General features: G+C 42.0%; 1 protein-coding gene across 2 annotated transcripts; it reads right to left on the reverse strand.

The window, feature by feature from the left end:
- Positions 1–1,937: 1,937 nt before the first annotated feature.
- PRPF18 (pre-mRNA processing factor 18) lies at positions 1,938–18,410 on the reverse strand. 2 transcript variants are annotated; one of them, XM_066550979.1, is made up of 11 exons: positions 18,318–18,410; positions 16,676–16,753; positions 16,520–16,546; positions 13,666–13,770; positions 12,276–12,389; positions 10,338–10,484; positions 8,587–8,655; positions 7,745–7,885; positions 7,241–7,312; positions 4,943–5,098; positions 1,938–2,564 (listed from the first exon to the last, which is right to left on the reverse strand). In XM_066550979.1, the coding sequence occupies exons 1-11, from the start codon at positions 18,381–18,383 to the stop codon at positions 2,484–2,486; spliced, it is 1,056 nt and encodes a 351-aa protein (XP_066407076.1). In that variant the 5' UTR covers positions 18,384–18,410; the 3' UTR covers positions 1,938–2,483. The 2 variants fall into 2 exon arrangements, with proteins under 2 accessions (XP_066407076.1, XP_066407077.1); XM_066550980.1 differs by lacking the exon at positions 16,520–16,546.
- Between the last annotated feature and the right edge of the window lie 620 nt (positions 18,411–19,030).

Raw genomic sequence — 19,030 nt, forward strand, 5'->3', positions numbered from 1 at the left:
TGATGACCCATTCTGTCTTCATTTGGCACAATAACACCAGTATCAGGCAGGTACCAATAGTTTTAGAGTTCACCTTGCACAGGCCCTTCCCCAGCCAGGCCTGGGGAAGGGTCAGGGACTGTAACAAATGACCAGGGGCACTGAAGTCCCAAAACCACTCCAGACACCACCATGGTGAACTCATGACTTCATCCTAAGGCTGCAAGTCCTAGGATTCAGCAGAGTTATTTCCGCCTAATGCAGGAATTATCAGAAATAAACATCTGGAAAAGCCTAGAGGGAAAAGTAAATTGCTAAACTGAAACATACCCTCCCCACAAAAAAAACCCCAAACTGTCAAGCAGTGTGACAGCTGCACCACACCCACTCCTCCCTGCAGTGACTGAGGGTTGGGATTTTTTTGGCTAAGAGGCATTATTAGCTATTTGATCACGGTCTGGTAGCTGCAATTTGGGGCCATCCAGCTGCAAAGAGCCTCCAAGCCATGATGAAAAGCAGCTGCTGGAACAGTGTCCCCCTGGCCCCTGTCCCCTGAGGACCAGAGCTGGCTCTCACGTGCTGGACAGCTGGAAATTCTTAGCCTGATGTGCCGTGAGAAAGTAGTTCCCAGCTCCTCAGTTCCCCACACAGCACCATTCCAGGGATTGCAAGGGGATAAAGTTCTTCCATCATGGGATTCACTCAAGCTGTATTTCAGGGACTGTCAGCAAGGAGCAACATTGCTTCAACTGCATTCCTTAAAACCTGATCAGACTAAGACATTCCAACCTCAAATTCACATCCCTACAGGAGGTACATCCCCACTCAAACCTGCACTCAGGGTACCATTAAAATTCTCCTCAATAATTAGCTCCAAGGCAGGAAGGAAAAATCCTTCTAGCACTATTACAGATCCCCTAAGGAATCTGCTTCCCACTAAAGCAGATGATACAACGCTCCTTAAACCATCTCCTGGCCACTCACTTGCTGCAGTTTCCAGGGAAATTACAGCTCTTCTGAACAAGGGACAATATTGTCCCTCAATTATTTACAGAGTTCAAAACTAAGGTCGAGATAAAGATTTAGAAACAGTTCAGGAAACCGCCTGGGTGGGGAGAGGGATAAAGTTGCAGTGTTACAAATGTTTCCGCTGCAATAACGCCCCCAAAGAGTATCTGGACAGAGCACTTCAAAGAAAATCACCAGAAAGCACTGTCAGTGAAACTCTTCCATGCTCCTGACACCTGCCCAGCTGCTCCCCACAAATCCCCATCTCCTCCCCAAAGGCCCTTCCCCCAAGAGACAGCCAGGTCTCATCAGCCTCATTTTATTACTTCCAAACTCTTGACATTTTCTCTGGGGTCAAACACTCCAGACTGAAACTCTCCTGCGTCCAAAGAAGCACTTGAGAATCTAAGAGAGTCTCCAGAAGAACCTGAATTTGTCCAAGATACTCTTCCCAGCTGACATCCCCCAGTATCCCTCCCTGTGCCACAGGACACTGGGAGCACCCAAGGGACACAGGTCTTGAGAACAGGGCTCCAGCTCCTGCTCCAAGCTGAGGTGAGGACCCAGACAAACCCATTCAATGGAACAGGGACACATTTCTTCTGCTCAAAACTAACAAAGTTTCAATGTTTCACTGTTTATGCAGAATTAGACATCATCGTTCCCATGAGTTTCCTCCCCATCCCCAGTCAGGATACACAATGGTAAAAGATTTGTGGCTGCTAGAAATACTGTTCATGGTCATGGGAGGTCCTGATTATTTTCTCTGCAATGCCCAGCAGATTGAAAATTTTCTCCAGATGTATGAAAATGGAATTTGAAAGCCTCAAGAAGCCATAAGATTACTCCCCTCCAAGCCCAGAAGGTTCATATTAAAAATGTCATTACCAAAAAAAAAAAAAAAAGCCAAATCAGATGCATTCAAGATCAAAAACTCTTTGCACTGAGGCTGAGAAATACATAAACCTTTTTTTTTTATTCCTGATAAATACCACATGAAAGATTAACCAATAAAGTCTTTATATTTACAGAAATAACCAAGATTCAGATTCAACTGCTTCCCTCTAATCATCTCCCCACGTCAGTCTCCAATGCAAAAGCAGCCAAAAAAAGCTCCACATATGCTCCTTGCAGGGCTGAGACTCATCTAAAGCTCTAAAATATGGGAAACAGTTCAATTTGCACAGTTCCCTGAATAACAAACTGAAATAAAAGCAGTTGTCATGTGCATTGTCCCTTGGTCATTGTCTTGGTCTTACACTCTTCAAAACCCATCCCTCTGCTGTACATTGGATGTGTTCAGCAAAAAGCACAGATTCCAAAATAAACCTAAATAAATGGGGCTTGGGAAAAGGAAGCTGTAAAAAAACAAAAAAAATCCTCCTTTCTGCTTTTTTTGCAAAGCCCACCCCAAGTTCTTGTTGGTGTTCAGGCTCAGAGTTTGCCTCTTGCATCCTCTGGGTGCTGGAGGCCAAAATGTGAGTCCCAGCAGAGCCTCACAGAGCATTGTACTCCACACATTTGGATGGATCTGTTGGGAAGTGCTTCTGGCAAATGGTCATGAGCCTCTTCAGCCCCTAGGAAGTAACAAAACAAAGACAATTCTGTCATAAGGCTGCAGCTGTTGAACAAATTTAATAGTCTACAGTATTCTTAAGCTTAACAAGAAGAATTAAAAAGAAAAGGCTGGGATTTTTATTTTGGAAGTTATTCTGTTTAAAGTTGAGGTTCTCTTCAATATTAGAGGAGTTTGTGGCAGAATCAAAAAGGCTTCAATCCCACCTGGTAAGATTCACAGTGAAGAGTCACAGCAATTCTTTAATGCCTCTTTATCACCAAGGGAATAAATGATATCATAATTAAAGATATTTACAAGAAAGATGAATATTAAAATTAATTCTAAAGAGCAAAAAGCAATTTCAAAACAAGCTGCAGAGCTAAGGCAAGAACCAAACACTTCTCAGGAGGAGAACTGTGGACACAGGACATCACAGAGGCAAACTGAAGCAATCAAGGAGAAAGGCAGAATGTGGACTTTTCAGTTCTTTCAAGGCATCAATTGCCAAAAACCTGACAGGAACCCTGTGATTATTTTCTTTCAAGTCACACAGAAAAGTCTAACAAAGAAGAAAGGCAATGCTGTGGTGGAAGTGCAATTCAGCAGTGACACTGCACTCCACCATGGCAGAGTCATGGCCCTGTCATGAGACTCTCCTCATGGAAGGCAGCTCCTCACTCAGGGAAAAATGATTGACCAGGATGATGCTCTGGCCCTTCTCATGCAGGCAAGCATGGACAGTCTGTCCCAGCACCACAGTGACTCCTTGTTTGGGATGCTCTCACTCCAGAGTGCTGCAATCAGGAACAAGTTTGCTTGATGCAGCTGCTGCGAGCACGGGTAACAAATTCCCTGTGCTCCAGGTTGAACCAAACTTGTCAAACAAGACCCAAGTATCTAAAACCAACATGAAGAACATACATGTTTAAAACCAACTCTCTCTTGGTGCTGCACTGAGTTGAGTAATCTAGAAGCAGAGGTATGAAATCCCCAGTGCGAAGATGAACTCAAGGATTTCCTTGGCCAAAAGAGGAAGGCCCAAAAGCAGAGAAGGGACAAACTGGGGAATTCACACACATCTTCCACAAGGTCATGTTATGTTAAAAGAGACCAAGCAACACTCCAGAGAAGAGATCCTTCAGCTCCAGGAGTGGCAAATGGACAGAGAAAGCCAATTATTGAGCAGCCTGCTCTGGAAGGTTCCCCTGCCAGGGGAGTTGGAATTTGACAGTCTCTTAAAGCCTCTTTCAATCCAAATCATTCTGTCATTCTATGAATTATTCACCCTTATGACATGGGGATTAACACAGACCACAACAACATTATTTAGTTTAATTTCATCCATTAAATACTTCCAAGCATAATTGGAACCTGACTCTGAAGATGCATAATCCATATGCCAATTTTCACCTTACAAAATAATTGGTCAAATTTAATTTGTTGTCTCTGTAAGTGTCTGGAGGCCCCTGTGACTTCACAATGATATTTTATCAGGTTATGCTATTAAAAACTAGAGTTGAAGAGAAACCAAAGGTTCTACCAACAGCCCAAATACAGAGAGACTCAGAGCAGAGGGGGAAGTTGTATTTTGCAAGCAATTTCCTTGCAGACACCTGCAGGAGCTGAAAAGCAACAGGAGTCCTGCTGCTGAAGAAGGAAGACATTTATAAACCTCCCCTACCAGCTCCATGATGCTGCTCTGGAGGCTTCAGATTTAACCCAGAAGGTTTTTTTATCTCAATGAAACTGCAACTGGCAACAGCCAAACACATTTAACAATACCAAGAGAGAAGGCTTGTTTCCCACCCACTGTGTGGAAAGGGCAGAGTAGAAAAACAGCACTGCTACTATTTCCACAGTCAGAAGCCCACATGAGTATGAAGATGCCCAGAAGGAGCTAAACCTGGAATTTTGAGCCCAGATTCCTGAACTTATTAATGAATGCATTTATTACACATAAGTATATAGTATATATTAGTATATAGTATATTATTTATTATAGCATATTTCTAGTATAGTATATTTATTAGTATATTATATATTAGTTGCAGAAGTAGTCAGTAGGACTGAATTTTACAGTATTAAATTTTGTGCATGTTTAAAGCACAAGTTAAGCAGTGGGAGGCCTCAGGAGAATCAAGCCTGTCCTCACAGCTGCTTTGGTGCTCATGCAGGATCACAGCAGTTCAGAAAACCCATCAGACTGTTCCTGGCCCAGCACTGAAGAGCCTCCAGGTCCAGCTACTGTCCATTGGATGTTCTGCTTGACACAAACTAAACCTGCCCATTTCTGGGATCCTTTGACCACATCACCTGATGTTACCATGACACTGATGTTTCTCACAGACTCCCCCCCCCAGACAAGCAGAGCTGTTGGATTCCCAAAGCTGCCATTACCTGGATGTATTTCCTCTGAGTTTCATCGTTGAGCACGTGGGCCACGTGCTTGGAGAAAATCTTCTCGCGGCCCGTGCGCGCGTGGATGCCGACCATGGTGACGCCGATGGGCCAGGGGGCGTTCCCAATGGCCATCTGCAGGTAGGCATCGTTGGCCTGGAGAGGGAAGGGCACCACTCAGCACCACACCAAGCACCTGTGCACTGCCAGCTACAGTGAAAGCCCCATTCCAGTGTCCCTGATCTGGTGCCACTGCATGGCATTCACCAAGTGCACAATGCACCTTCCCACGTGGAACTCCGAGGGGAGCAAGGACTGTGCACTGTCCCTCATGAAAAAAAAGAACTGGATAAGGCACTCTGGTTATCTTGACCAAAACTAGGTTTACTGGGATTATTTTCAACTCAACCATCTCTGGTTAAATGAGGTTGCATTTGTAACCATGCTTAAGGCCAGAGCAGTAGCAGCAGTAAATCGATCAGGAATTTTCCATCAAGAGCACAGATCCTGTTTTAAAGCTGTAACAGACAACATTCCTGGGGAAAAACAGGGATAAAACTCAAAGGGAAAATTAACAGAAAGAAAGGCAGAAAGGAAGAGAAGTATAGAGCTTAAAAAAACCCAACATAACAACTGAGAACCAGCAAGTGAGATACAATTGCAGAAAAAACCTGAAGGACGTGGAACAGGACATTCCTTCTCTATTAGAGAGCAGCTAGAAAATTCACTGATAAAGAGTTCATTTATCACCTCCTATTCAGAAACTGGACAATAAGAAGCAGCAATCATGACCAGTGGGTGCAGATTCTTTCCAGCTAGCACTGAACAAACTGGGAGGTGAATAATGAACAAGGCAGGGGTGCCAGACAGACCAAAAGCAAATCTGAGGAGAGGACAGAGCTACCTGAGGCAGAATCTGAACAGTCTTAGTCAAATACCTACTTGCTGACTTAAATATACTTTTGTGATGAAACAGTGTGTGAACAAGCAATTAAAGACCCTTGCAGGACTGTCACAACAGGGTTAATTAAGGCTGAGTGGACAACTTGTATTCTGGCATTTGCCTGCTGTCAACACATTGGTTTCAAAATTAAAATCTTCCAAGCTTTTCAACTAACAAAGCAGCAAGAATTTGTGGCTGACAGTATTCACTAGGGTGCACAAAGCAAGCAGCAGGCAAAAAGAGACACACAAGACAAGAGTAGGCAAAAAGAGGCAAGTCTCTTAGGAAGTAAAATTGAAAAGGATGTATCTGTAAAAGCATTAGCCTAATGTAAAAAACAAAATAATAAAACATCCAAATGTGTACTCAAGTCATCCAAAATCTCTGTGAAGTTTACTTAAAGGTAAGCACCTCCAGGAGAGAGAAGCACTGCTGATTAACCCAGAGATACACCACATTCCTGCATGCTCATTAGTTTGAGATGGTATTGGAAAGGAATTTCCACATAATGATGACAACCAAGAGAAAAAAGAATGCTTCAAAATAAGATCTCACTATCATACATCCCACATGTTCAGTTCTGCTTCCAAATGATTCAGATTAAATTTGCCTCAGGCCATACCAAGTTTTTTTCAGCATCAAAAGAAGGTTTGCTTGCTTACTTGACAAATTATGTCAAATCCTCACAAGAATAGTAAGAAATACTAGAAATTTAAAGGCAAAAGACAGCTCAGTTTCCTCTGCATATACAAGCTGCTTCAGCAAATGCTATTGGTATTTCAGTTTCACTTCTGAAGGCAACTACAAATAAAACCTAATACTGCCTTTGATCTTGTGTCCCAAAGTACTTCTGCCTCCTGCAGTGAGCAGACTTCTTCCAAAAAACTTCTCATTAACTCACCTCAGCCTTACCAGGCCACTTAATGTGAGTTTAGACAAAGAAAGGGACAGTGCCTCATATTCAATAACTCAGTTTGCCTCAATTATTTCCTAATTAATTAATCATCAACGCCCTATTACTATTAAATCCCTTCATTTAACCTTAGAACATCAGGTTTCCCCTTGAGGAATGCCTCTGCAGCTTAATATACCCATCTCTGAGAAAAATTTTCTTCATGTTTACAAAGCTGTGCAGTTTCATGAACCTCAAAAGCTCTTCTGTCAGGCTGTGGATCAAACACTACTTAGAGCCTAATATTTCACAGCCATTTTTCATTTTGTTGGGATAGATGTTGTATTTCCAGCTATGCATCTTCAAAATTTAAAAAAAAAAAATACGGGAACGCTGAAGCAATAAACTCAATCTTTTAAAACCAGACAGCGTGAACATGACAGAAAAGTACAAACAAACATACCTTCACGTATTCTCTTTGCAACATAAATTTAATAATATCTGTTATTGATTCTTTGATGTCTGCAGGAAGTGTCTACAGGAGAGAGGGGAAAGAAAAAAAAGACATTTACTTCAGAACAGCAGCTCAGGAAAATCATCTTACTCAGCATTTATGCAAAGTTTAGCAACTACCCTTGCTTGAGGAGTTTCACAAAGGAAAACATGTTCATTATTCAGATGCAGGATCTGAAGAGGAGAGGTTAAGTGGTTACACCTGGTAGCTGATGGCAAAGTGCAAAATGCAACCCCAATTTTCTGTCATGTTTGCAACCCAGGGAGCAGGTGCTGCTTTAAACAGCTGGAAAAGCAGTGAGTGGGCAGATTTCACTGACTGAGATAAGATCAAAACTGGGTGTCAGGAGCTGTAGATACAGAAACTGTCACCAATTCACTTATCCCCTCTCCTGGCAAGGGCCCTGATGTGGGTGCTTGGCAATCAAAGCAGAGGCATTTCGAGGTGAGTTACCCTTTTGCGGAGCTTCCTGAAGAGCGGCCGCAGGTAGGACTCGGTCTGCTTCTGGGTGGCGCTGTTCAGCTTCCCCTGCACGCCCCGTTTCACGTAATCCTCCCTGGCATTCAACTCCTTGGCCCAGACTCCCAGGAGGAACTGCAGGGAGCAAGCACATCTGTGTCATGGTGCCATCTACTGACAGAACGCAGGGCCAAGCCAGCAAGGCAAAGTGAGGCTTTTTTGGAGAAATCCGAGTTAAGAAGGTAAAACCTTTTTCAGAGGGATAGGAACAACTCTCTTATCTTAAATGTACACACACAAATTAAAGCTTCAGCTCTTGCTGTGACTTTGATTACCACAAGAGTTACACAGGCACTGGCTGAACCAGCTGAGAGGCAACACAGGTTTCTTGCCAGGAAACAATTTCCTGCCATCCACTTGAACCTGTGGACTTCCTTTAAAACTCTCTAATCTCACTACCAGTATTAGGTGACATTCCAATTCAGCTTGCACTGTTCCAAGGAAACTCCTCCAAAGGTTTTGATGCCACACAGAGGCAGCTACAGACAACTGCCTCAAATATCACACAAAAATCAAAACCGTGTTGATTCTGTCTGGAAAAGCAGGAGCAGATTTTGAAGAATGCTGCTCTCCCAAGAGCTCTTTCCCAGATTTGGCACAAGTCACTGTTGTGACTAACAAAGGCTGTGGAGTGCCAACAATTTCAAAGAACCCACATCTTACATAACCTGTGAGATTTTCCTCTCAAGCAGCTGAAACCCATCCTTCTATCCTTGAAATGTAGCTGCATGGAAGAAACAATATGACACAAGTACAGAATAATTAGAGTTTGTTACCTTCAAGAACTTGGTTATGATGTCCATATCATAGTGATCATCACCCCGTCCTAAGGATTCTCCCAAAGCCTGGAACAAGGGGAAAAAAGGGCCATTATTTCTACTTTGTCTAGTCTGCCACCACCACCACAGCAGAGCATGGTTCACTGCACCACCAACTGCAATAAATCCCACAAAAAGTCCCAAACACTGGTCATGGAACAGCTACAAATGCTACTGAAATTTGTTAATCTATTAAAAACATTTACATCACAATGGCAATATGATTATTTCTGCAAAGTCAATGCAACAGTAATTCTTCAGTCATTACTACTAAATTATTGGCATAATTAGCAGCTGACAGCACTGTATTAAGGGGAACTGTGGGTGCACTGCATTTTTTGAGATCCCCAAAGCCATCAATTAACCTAATTATTTTGTTATGCTATTTCAATTCTCTGATGTACTGGGGCTTTTCATAATTTAATTGCAACTGTGAATCTGAGGGAACAATTTTCTTTAAAAAACCCCAAAACCTAGCAACAAACCACTAAAAAAGCCCAGCTGAATGCTCCAATTCTCCACCGTCCTGCCAAAACCTCAAAACTGTAAATACTAACAGTAAGCTTTATAAACATTTTCCAGTAGGTACAGTTGGATTTATTATCAATTTCCATTGCCCTCATGTTTCCAAAGTGAGTTTTATTTTTAAAAATCTCCTAGATTTGAAGTCAAATTCAATGTAAGCCTTCATGCTCAAGGCAATACAGCTGTAGAAACATAAAATTAAGACGCAGTGTTTTCAAACTTTTTAGAAAAAGATTGCTTGCATAGCTCAAACCAAGCTTGCCCTACTACCACAAAAAGGGGTTATTTTAAGAGCTAATAGATCAATAAAATTCAGGTGTAATACAACTGCTGCTATCCACTCTGGTACTGCAGTTATTTTAAACCAGAACCTCTGGCACCATAACAAAAAACCCAGACTATTTCTTAATAATAATGTGTGCACTTCAGCTTTCAGTTATAAATCATATTATTTCTTAAACACACTTTTGGAACGATGTTATGAAGATTAACAAAAGAGTTTTGAAGATTAAGGGTATAAGTCTTCAGCTCAAGTTAATGTCCTTTTCAAAACATTATCCTGAAACACCAGGTGCTGAATGCATTTCCTGGCACTCACTCACACAAACACCACAGGATTCTTTCAGAACAGAGCAGCCACTTGCACTCAAGTTTTTGGGACACATTATGTCTGCACTTATATTTCCTGTGGTCTGCCTCCTTCTGATGCTCTTTTTTTTTTTTTTTTGTCCTCGATGTTTTTATATCAGATATTCTTTCTGTGTGTGTATTTTTCAGAGTCCTTTTTCCTTGTATAGGGAAAATTAATTGGTAATGACCTTTTTACCCTCTCAAATATTTATTGGAAAGGCTTTGGCATCTATGCCTAGGTAATGTACTGGAATTAAATTCTCTACTTCTGAAATCCTGGAGAATTAATCTTTACTGTATCACTGTCTTTGCAGGCAACACCTGTCCCCTTTGGGATGAAGTGTTCTAAACAAAGACCACTTGAGTTTGCATTTGTCTCTTGTAGGCACCTGCAGTACAATTCCAAGCTTGGAAACCTAAATTTTCTCCTCAAGAATACTTCAAAATGCCCAAGTAAGCTGTTGAAAAGAAGACAATTTTGTCTAAACAATCCTGAAGCTTTCTCACAGCAACATACTACATCTAACATCCATTAATTGTGACCTATCCCATACCTCTAGCTCTTCAATAGTAGTATTCTCCTCATGGACTTTCAGGTCATTCTGGGAGTCATCATCTCCTGCTTCTTGGCCACCCACAATTTCATTCAGATACTGCTGATCAATCTTATCCAAAGCAGCCTTCAGGTCATTTCTCAAGCCCTAGGAAACAGAAAAAAAGAAAAAAAAAGAAAGAGACTGGTTTATAAAAAAACCCTCAAGTAAATAAAAGCAGTTCAGCACTGTCAATGTGAGCATCTAACTTCTGTTTAAGGTGCAAATTCTGTAAAAACACACATAAGGGTTTAGTGTTGTTTGAATTTAACTGAACTCCAACAACAGTTTCTGCTTCAACGCTTAACAAAAAGCAGGTGCATGAACTTCTCAAGTGCTCATACCTATGAAAATACTTTTAACAGTATTTTCACCAAAAAACAGAAAAAAGCCTGGAGGATGGAATCAACCTCTAGGACTTTCTTCAAGTCATTTTCTCCAAGCAATGCATTGAACCACCCCAAAACAAATGAAAACCAGACCATAATCATCATCAGCTCTACAAGTCTTCACATCTGCCCTGAAAAAAAGTTGTAAATAAGTCTCACTCCTTCAGTGCCAGACATAAAACAATAATGTTGTTTCCTTTTATTACAAATTACTTAAACATAGTAGAATGTTTTATATAGATTCACTGCTTAAAACCCTCAACTTTAGAAGAGGTGACTAAAAAATCCAGAATCAGTTTAAAACCATGTATAAAGTTAAAAGGTTCTTTCAAATAGAACCTTTCAAATAGAACAGAATTCACCTTAACCACAGTTGAAGGATTTGCCTTCTCATCTTGAGACATAAAATATACAGCTCTATAAAGGAGTATGACATTTCTTACCCTCAGATAAATCCAGCTACTCCACAGGGAATGGATATGCACAGTTACTTCCCCTCTTCCATCATCATACTTAGCTGTCTGGAGCATTTCTATTAATCATTTAGTTACTCTAAAAATGTCTGAACCACAAGGCTGACTGAATAAGCAACGTCCAGAATCCCCCTAGACAGCAACAGGAGTGACTGAAACATGTAACAAAAAGCCAGCACAACCCTGTTTATGGGCTCTCTATTTCCTAATCCTGCTCCTGTGATCAATGTCACTGGAGGGGAAGCTTTCATTAGCAGAGCTTTTATTTCTAGATCTGTTTATCTATATTTTAAAGACTTGGAGAGGAAAAGGCTTCCCTTTTATGGGCAGCCCCAAGAAAGACACTTAAAACAATTCAGTTTGCCACAAATTAGGGAAGAAAATGCAAATTGTCACTCTGTCAGTAAGGCTGTAAACTTGGTTAACAGTGAATGCAAAACAAACCTCAATTGTATCTCCTCACTTAACTGATCATTCCTTAAGACAAAATGAATAAATTAATTAGATCTTCAAGTCAGTTTTTGAGTTGATGGCTACTTTAAAGGGAAAGGGGAAAAATGACACTTCCATAACAAGTTATAGCTCTGGAATCAAAGGATTTGAAAAATCATTTCTATTCCAGAGAGACAGTATGCAGTCCTGCTCTTACTTACCCGTGCCTTCTCAGGGTGCACATAATCACAAACACAGGATTATTTAACAGTAAATGAGTTCTCTGCTCATTAAAAAGCAGGGGCAGAACAAGCTGGGGTATTAGTGCCACCTGAAAGCCCCTTTTCCAAGTGACAAGGGCCTGGTAGGTTTCTAGGGCTGAACTCTGTAACTTAATTGGAATTCTGCACAAAAATTTGATATTTAACATAGTTTCTCAGGGAAAAAAAAAAAGAAAAAAAAGAGACAAGAGCATGTATTCTCTTTGATGTTTATTACCCCCTCCTCTTGAAAATTAACAGCTACTGAAAATGATTTTCAGTAACTTTTCTAAAGTTACTTATTCATTACCCCACCACAAATAAATAACTAAGAGCCAGGCTTACCTTGTTCACTTCAGGTGCAAGAATTTCTATCTTCCTCAGACGTTGAAATGCATCATAATCTGTTTCTCCAAAGAGCCTGATGGGCTCACCCCTCTCTCGTAACCTCCTGATAACCTGAAAAGAATCAAAGCACTCCCTGATGCATAAAGGAAGCAAAATAAAATCCAGAATGACAGATTTATTTACTTTGCTTAGAATAACAAGCTGAGCTAGACTGGAGAGGAAATGGCAATATTTTAAGCAGTCAAAAAATGTTCCAGACACTTTACAATCTAAATATAAAATTCCCACGGTATTTCAGTGAAAGGTCATTCCAAATATTACTGATCCAAATTCTGCATAAAATCCCAGGCTGTCTGATACAGCCAAACTTCTTCCTGCTCTGACTTGTTTAAACAAATGCACAAAAATCATCCCTCTGGCAGAGCTTAAAAACCATTTTCAAAATCACAAAGGAACTTGACAATAATCTCACTCACCTATTTGTCTTGGCAATAAAAACCTGAACTGGGCTGCAGGTTGTCCCAGCACAGCTATGAGATGATCTGCTGAAAACCCCCATCATTAAGCATTTGGGAAATATGAATCCCAAAATCTAATGGGATAGTTACTTTAAAAGTAGATATAACAGAAGGGGAAAAGCCTCCCTCAACTTTAAAAGTAGATATAACAGAAGGGGAAAAGCCTCCCTCAAACCTCAAACCAAACACAAAACCAACAGCCCCCATTACAAGTCCTATAAAAACCTGAATATCCTGACAAATTAAGGGGAGGTGTGGCATGCTTGGATGACCTCAGCTGTGAATTTCAGTATTTCCAAGATTAGAGTGTATTCTGTACTTCTGAACTTCCTGCTTCTGCTTTGGGGTGTGGATCTGTTTGTGAACTTAAATCCACATAGGCATTTTTACCCTTAGAAAAGGCAAAGAACACCCCAGCTGCCCTGCCTTTAGGACTGTTTCTTCTAGAGGCTAAGGTGAACTTCCAAAACTTGATTTCTAAATTTGTGCTCAGACCAACAAGTTACAAAGAAAAGAAGCTCAGGGAAAAATAAATATTGGAAAAAGTCAGCATGCCATCTTCAGTGCTATCCAAGAATAATGCTGATATTTAGGGCATCTCTCTGAAAGAGCTGTAAAATGTTATAAAATATCTGTGTAAATCCCTGTAACAGAGTCTCTACACATCTGCACCTCCCTATGCATTCAACTGGACAGCAGAGCCCTGATAAGCAAAGATAATCGTTAATTGCTAACTGCAAAAATGGAAGCTTATTATTAAATAAAACTGCCATAAAAAGTACAGTTCACTGGATCAAACAGGCCTAACAAGAAATTTCAGGTGCATTTGCTGTAAACTCAAGGAGTCACTTGATGGATTTTGACTTTACCTCCTGTCTGGAAAGAGTCATTGGTAACTTTTCCTCTGCCAGTTCGAGTTCCAGCACTGGATTTGATGTAGCCAGTGGTTTCTCCTCCTCTTCCTGCTGCTGTACCTACATTTAACAGACAAAGTTACTCATGTGCAATGGAAACAAACCCACATACGGATGGGAAATGATGGCAAGGTACAGAACTCTGGAACACAGACTTTAGTATGACTAAATTAACCTTTAGTTTCATAGTTTAATGGCTTCATGTTCCATAATTGCATCTCAGGAAACAATAAAAGTTCTTGATGGTATCAAGAACTAACACTTCTGCAGGTTGCAGGAAGCACTCTCTCCAGCAAACAGAAAGGACAATTGCTGAAGTTTGGCTGTCACTTCAGCAGGCAGATGCCAGCACTGGTGCCAAAAATAACAAATCCACCCTCTGCCTGTTGATTCCTGCCCCTGTTCCATCCTTCCTACCCATGCAAGACCATTTGCATCAATGTGTGATGAACCAGAAGGGGAAATTATTCAAACAGAAAATACTCTGACAAACACAAATACTGGTACTGCTCCCAGCCTGCTTCACTTCCTCATGCAGCTCCCAGCACATGCACAGACAGAAGGACAGGAAGGAAAACCCCAGAGCAGGGTGAGAGTGGAGCTGCCTCTCCCAGGGTCAGTTATAGTGTTTATTATCTGCAGTTTCAGCAAGCTGAGCACAGTTAGCAGTGATCCAGAGTTTCTGTTGGGTTTTGAGAGGTAATGAACCTCTCCAACCTTGTTTTAGGTAATGCACCTCTCTAACAACCTTGCCAGATTCTTACAGGTAAAAAAAAAAAAAAAAAAACAAAACAAGACAAAAAAGACACAACTCCTCATAGGAACAGGATTCCTCTTAGTCTAAAAGAAGGTCCCTGAATCAAAGAGAGCATCTCTTCTTCATTATTCAGTATTTTAATAATGCAAAACAACTCTTTGATCAAAGTAACTTTGAGGCAGCAGCCATGTACCTACAGCTCCCTGTATAAGCTCAAATTCAACACTTCTGACAGCAGGAGCAGATGGCTGGTGGTAATATTCCTATAATCAGGAAACCTCTTCAGTGCTCACTCATATCTTGTTTATTCCTAATGTACTTCCTTTCTGTACTTGCTAAAAGGGAAACAATCCAAAGAGTGCTAGAGCAGCCTGCAGCATTCCCTGTGCATGGGCAGCCTGTATTTCTGTATTTGGGTTGATCAATATGAGGAAGGTACTGGACAGAAATTATTTTTTTTTATTTTTAATAGGCTTTTTATTCTTTCAGGGGACAGTGCCAGCCTTGCTCAGGTGTCAGTGTGACTCTGTGGGGATGGATCCACCCCTGAGGCTTCAGCTACAAGATTCAGCAATTTCAGATGTACAAATCTACATTCAATACTGTACTAGCAAACACAGAAAAAAATCAATCCTACAAGTACAGATGTTTGGAATGAACAAGGGAAAGAGAAATCAATGTTTAACACATAAAGGGAGGGGGAAAATAAAATTTCCATCAATGCAGGGAAGGAGGAATTGACAGGGGACAGAAAATATGGAAGAAGGTGTAATTTTTTATTTTTTTTTAATATAGTCCCAGAGCAGAAGGATACATACAAATTTTAACCTACAAACATTCTTGAAAATATAAAGAGATAGCAGCACTGGAAGAAAAGATTTGATCCATTCTGTCAGCTGGACTCCAAGTTATAAGCAGTATCTTTACCACTGTTATTTTGTTTCAGTGCTTTCTTCAAGCAAGTGAAATTATTCCAATTTATTAAGTCTAAGCAAAGTAAAAAAAGCACCTGCATTTAAAAGGAAATCAGTCTGTGTTCCATGTCTCATTAACAGAGTAAAGAACCAATGCAAAAATCTGGGAGGCTCTAAAAAGATACTAAATTTAACAAAGTAACTTATTTTAAAACCATTGTCAGGGTTGCATTTCACACCCAAAATGGTGCTGCAGCAGCACAGGTAACCCCACTTGAACCACATCAGGTTCTGAAGAATTCCAGCTAATGCTCAGAAGGCAGCAGGCAGCCATGTGCCCTTGGAAGAGCAGCTGGATTCCCAGAGCTTTCCCATGACTTTATGCTGCGCGTTCCCAGAATCGTTTTGGCACTGATGTTCAAATGTGCACAAACAGATCAAGGTTTCAGAATAAGTCACTAACTGGGTAAAGGTCACTGGAAAACAAAGCTCCTATTTGTGCCCTCTAACAGCAAACAAGATTATGAAACTGTCTTCCCCAGGGAATGCATCCCCCTCCCAGACACCCCATCAGGCAGGCAGGCAGGCACACACACTTGGAAAAGACAACAACATTCTTTCCATTTCAGGAGATTCTTGCCCTGACACCATTACAAGGCAGATAAAGCCTTCCAGATCACCCATTTGTTGCAAAATGCACCCGAGGTTACCAATTGTTTCTAATATTTTGCCAGCAAGAACATAAATGCTGTTGTTGCACAGCGTCAGTGCTGGGTGGTTAATGGCCAAAACCCAAATACAAATTTAGGAGAGTTGGCAAATCTTTTTTGATGCACACCCACACTATACTGATTTCTTTTGGACATTTTGACAATGAAGATGGGATAAAATTATCCAAATGTATCCATTTTTCTCAGTAAGGGGAGGAAGGTGGCTATATCAGATCCAGTGTTCATGCCTAACAGCACAATTTCATAAGAAAGGAAGACAAGCTTTGATCCCGAGCCACTTCATGCTTTCCACAAATAAAAACAAACGAACAAAAAAAGGAACAAAAGGCAAACCAGAACACAAATTTAAGTAGCTGTATGTCATGCATATCTTTTCCTGCATTGAAAATGGTTTTGGAAAGTCATACCTCTCCAGGTGGCTTCTCATTTACAGGCTAATGTATAACATTAACAGATTGAACAAAGAACAACAATTATCATTAACAACATTGATATTGTTGGTAAAAAAAAAAATGCAGACTTCAAAATAAACACACCAAGTCCTGGAAGAACAATTTCCATACCTTGTAGCCACATCTCTGGAAATAGGCCTCCTCTTCCTTTTTAGCTAACTCACTGCGTTTGAAATACTTCTTATTGCTCTAAAAGAGAGGAGAGTTGTTACCAGTTCACAGTTTTGCATGGCTGAGCAAAAATGGCTCAAACTTTCTTACTTGGCTTGGTGAATTCAGCTACATCCTTTCCCAGAGATGCCTAGCTGGAAGCACCTCTGAAATCAGCAACATATAGAGTTATTTTGCAGGATATATGTAGAAGCAGAATTCAAAGTACAATGGGCTTGCCAGCACTTTAGAAAACCCAAGTTTTTTGTCATGTAAGGCCAAGGTGGTCTCTGCTGTAAAGCCTCACTTCAGACATGCACAACCAGGCCCAGGCTGTTTAGATAAATCATACTAAACACATCACTTGCCATTAAATCAAGGAGATGGGAGAGATCACCTTTACACACAGTATTTTATAAGCTTGCCTGGAGGAGCTTTGTAGAAATGTGCCTGAAAAGACATTCCAGACACAGAACAGCTGGAAAATGTGGTCCCCCCAAAGCATTTTCCTCGATTAGTACAAACTACAACTTCTTCCTTCATGCTTTGCCTAACTTACAACAGCCTCTGACCACAGCTCCCTACTTCAGCATCTGATGCCAAAACTCAAAATTAGACACCCCTGAAAGGGGCTCTGCTGTACTGTGGGGTTTTTAGGTACACACCCTGCTCAGACCCTGACTGGATATGGGGTTTTTAGGCACAGAGCTCACACTCTGCCTGGATATGGGGTTTTTAGGGGTACACACATTGTCACACCCTACCCAGGTACGGGTAGGGTGTGACAATGTGTGGCTCACACACTCCACTCATACCCTGCCCAGATATGGGGTTTTTAGACAAACACATAAAGCTCACTCTTTGCAGGGATATGGGGTTTTTAGGCACACACACCACTCACACCCTGCCTGGATATGGTGTTTTTAGGCACAGAAACACTGCTCACACCCTGCCCAGGTATGGTGTTTTTAGGAACACACACAGAACTCACACCCTGCCTCCATATGGGGTTTTTAGGGACGCACCCTGCCCGGGTATGGGGTTTTTAGGCACGCACCCTGCCCGGGTATGGGGCTTTTAGGCACATACAGAGCTCACACCCTGCCCGGGTATGGGGTTTTTAGGCACACACACACTGTCACACCCTGCCCGGGTATGGGGTTTTTAGGCACACACACACACACTGTCACACCCTGACTGCATATGGGGTTTTTAGGCTCACATCCTGCCCGGGTATGGGGTTTTTAGGCACACACACACACTGTCACACCCTGCCCGGGTATGTAAAGAACGCAGCTGTGGGGAGGAAAGAAACCACACTGTTCACCAAAGTTCGCACTGACTTTTCTCATCTCCCGGTGCCCGAAATAAACTAAACCAGCCCCAAAAGCCCATGGAACACAGGGAGGCTAAAGCCAGGCTGCACCCCCGCCCCCAAACCCCTCCTGACTCCTGCCCGATCCCATCCTGGCTCATCCCGGCTTTGGGAAACCCGGCCTGGGCCGCTCCGCGCCCCCTTCTCCGGCCCATCCCGGGCCGCTCCCGCCCCACCCCCACACCCACACCCCGGGCGGCTCCTGCTGTCCACGCCGGCCGCCCTCACCCCCAGGAGCTCCTTCTCCTCCAGCTGCTGGCGCTTCCTGCTGATCTCCCGCTTCAGGATGTCCATGGCGGCCTCGGGAAGCAGCGCAGGAAAACAACAGCGTCACTTCCGGGGAGGCCGCGCCGCCGCGTGGCGCCCCCTGGTGGCCGGGAGGAGCGGCGGGATGGCGGCGCGTCAGGCCCTTCTCCCGGGTGACAATGACAGACGAGAGGAGATGGCAGGAGATGGCCTGAATTGTGCCAGGAGACGTTTAGACTGGATATTAGGAAAGGTTTGTTCAGTATTTATGTAATAGCACGCTGTTGTTGGAAGCAGATCATTTAAAGTGATACACAGGCGGTATGAGGCACACTGCCCGTCCTTGGGGTGGTGTTATCTTTTATACTAAAAACTACGTGTACATTATTTACCATAACTTCCCAATACCTATCACCTATGTTAGACAGTGAGCTTCTATTCTAAACTAATCTAAAAGTGCCAACATCACAGCAGAAGATGGAGGCCAAGAAGAAGAGGGAGAAAGGCTGGACATGCCCAGATTCCTCCATCTTGCCTCCTGAACCCTCATTCTAAAAACTCCAAAAATCTATTTTTCACCTCGTGACAAACTAACTATTATTCTACTTAAATTCTTTTGACTTGTAATTCTTCATAAAAAAGGGCTAAATCAAAGGCACAGGGGTTTTGGGCTCTGTGCCAAAGTCTCTGAGCCC

The sequence above is a fragment of the Molothrus aeneus genome, chromosome 5 (genome assembly GCF_037042795.1).
Source record: "Molothrus aeneus isolate 106 chromosome 5, BPBGC_Maene_1.0, whole genome shotgun sequence".
Lineage (NCBI taxonomy): Eukaryota > Metazoa > Chordata > Aves > Passeriformes > Icteridae > Molothrus > Molothrus aeneus.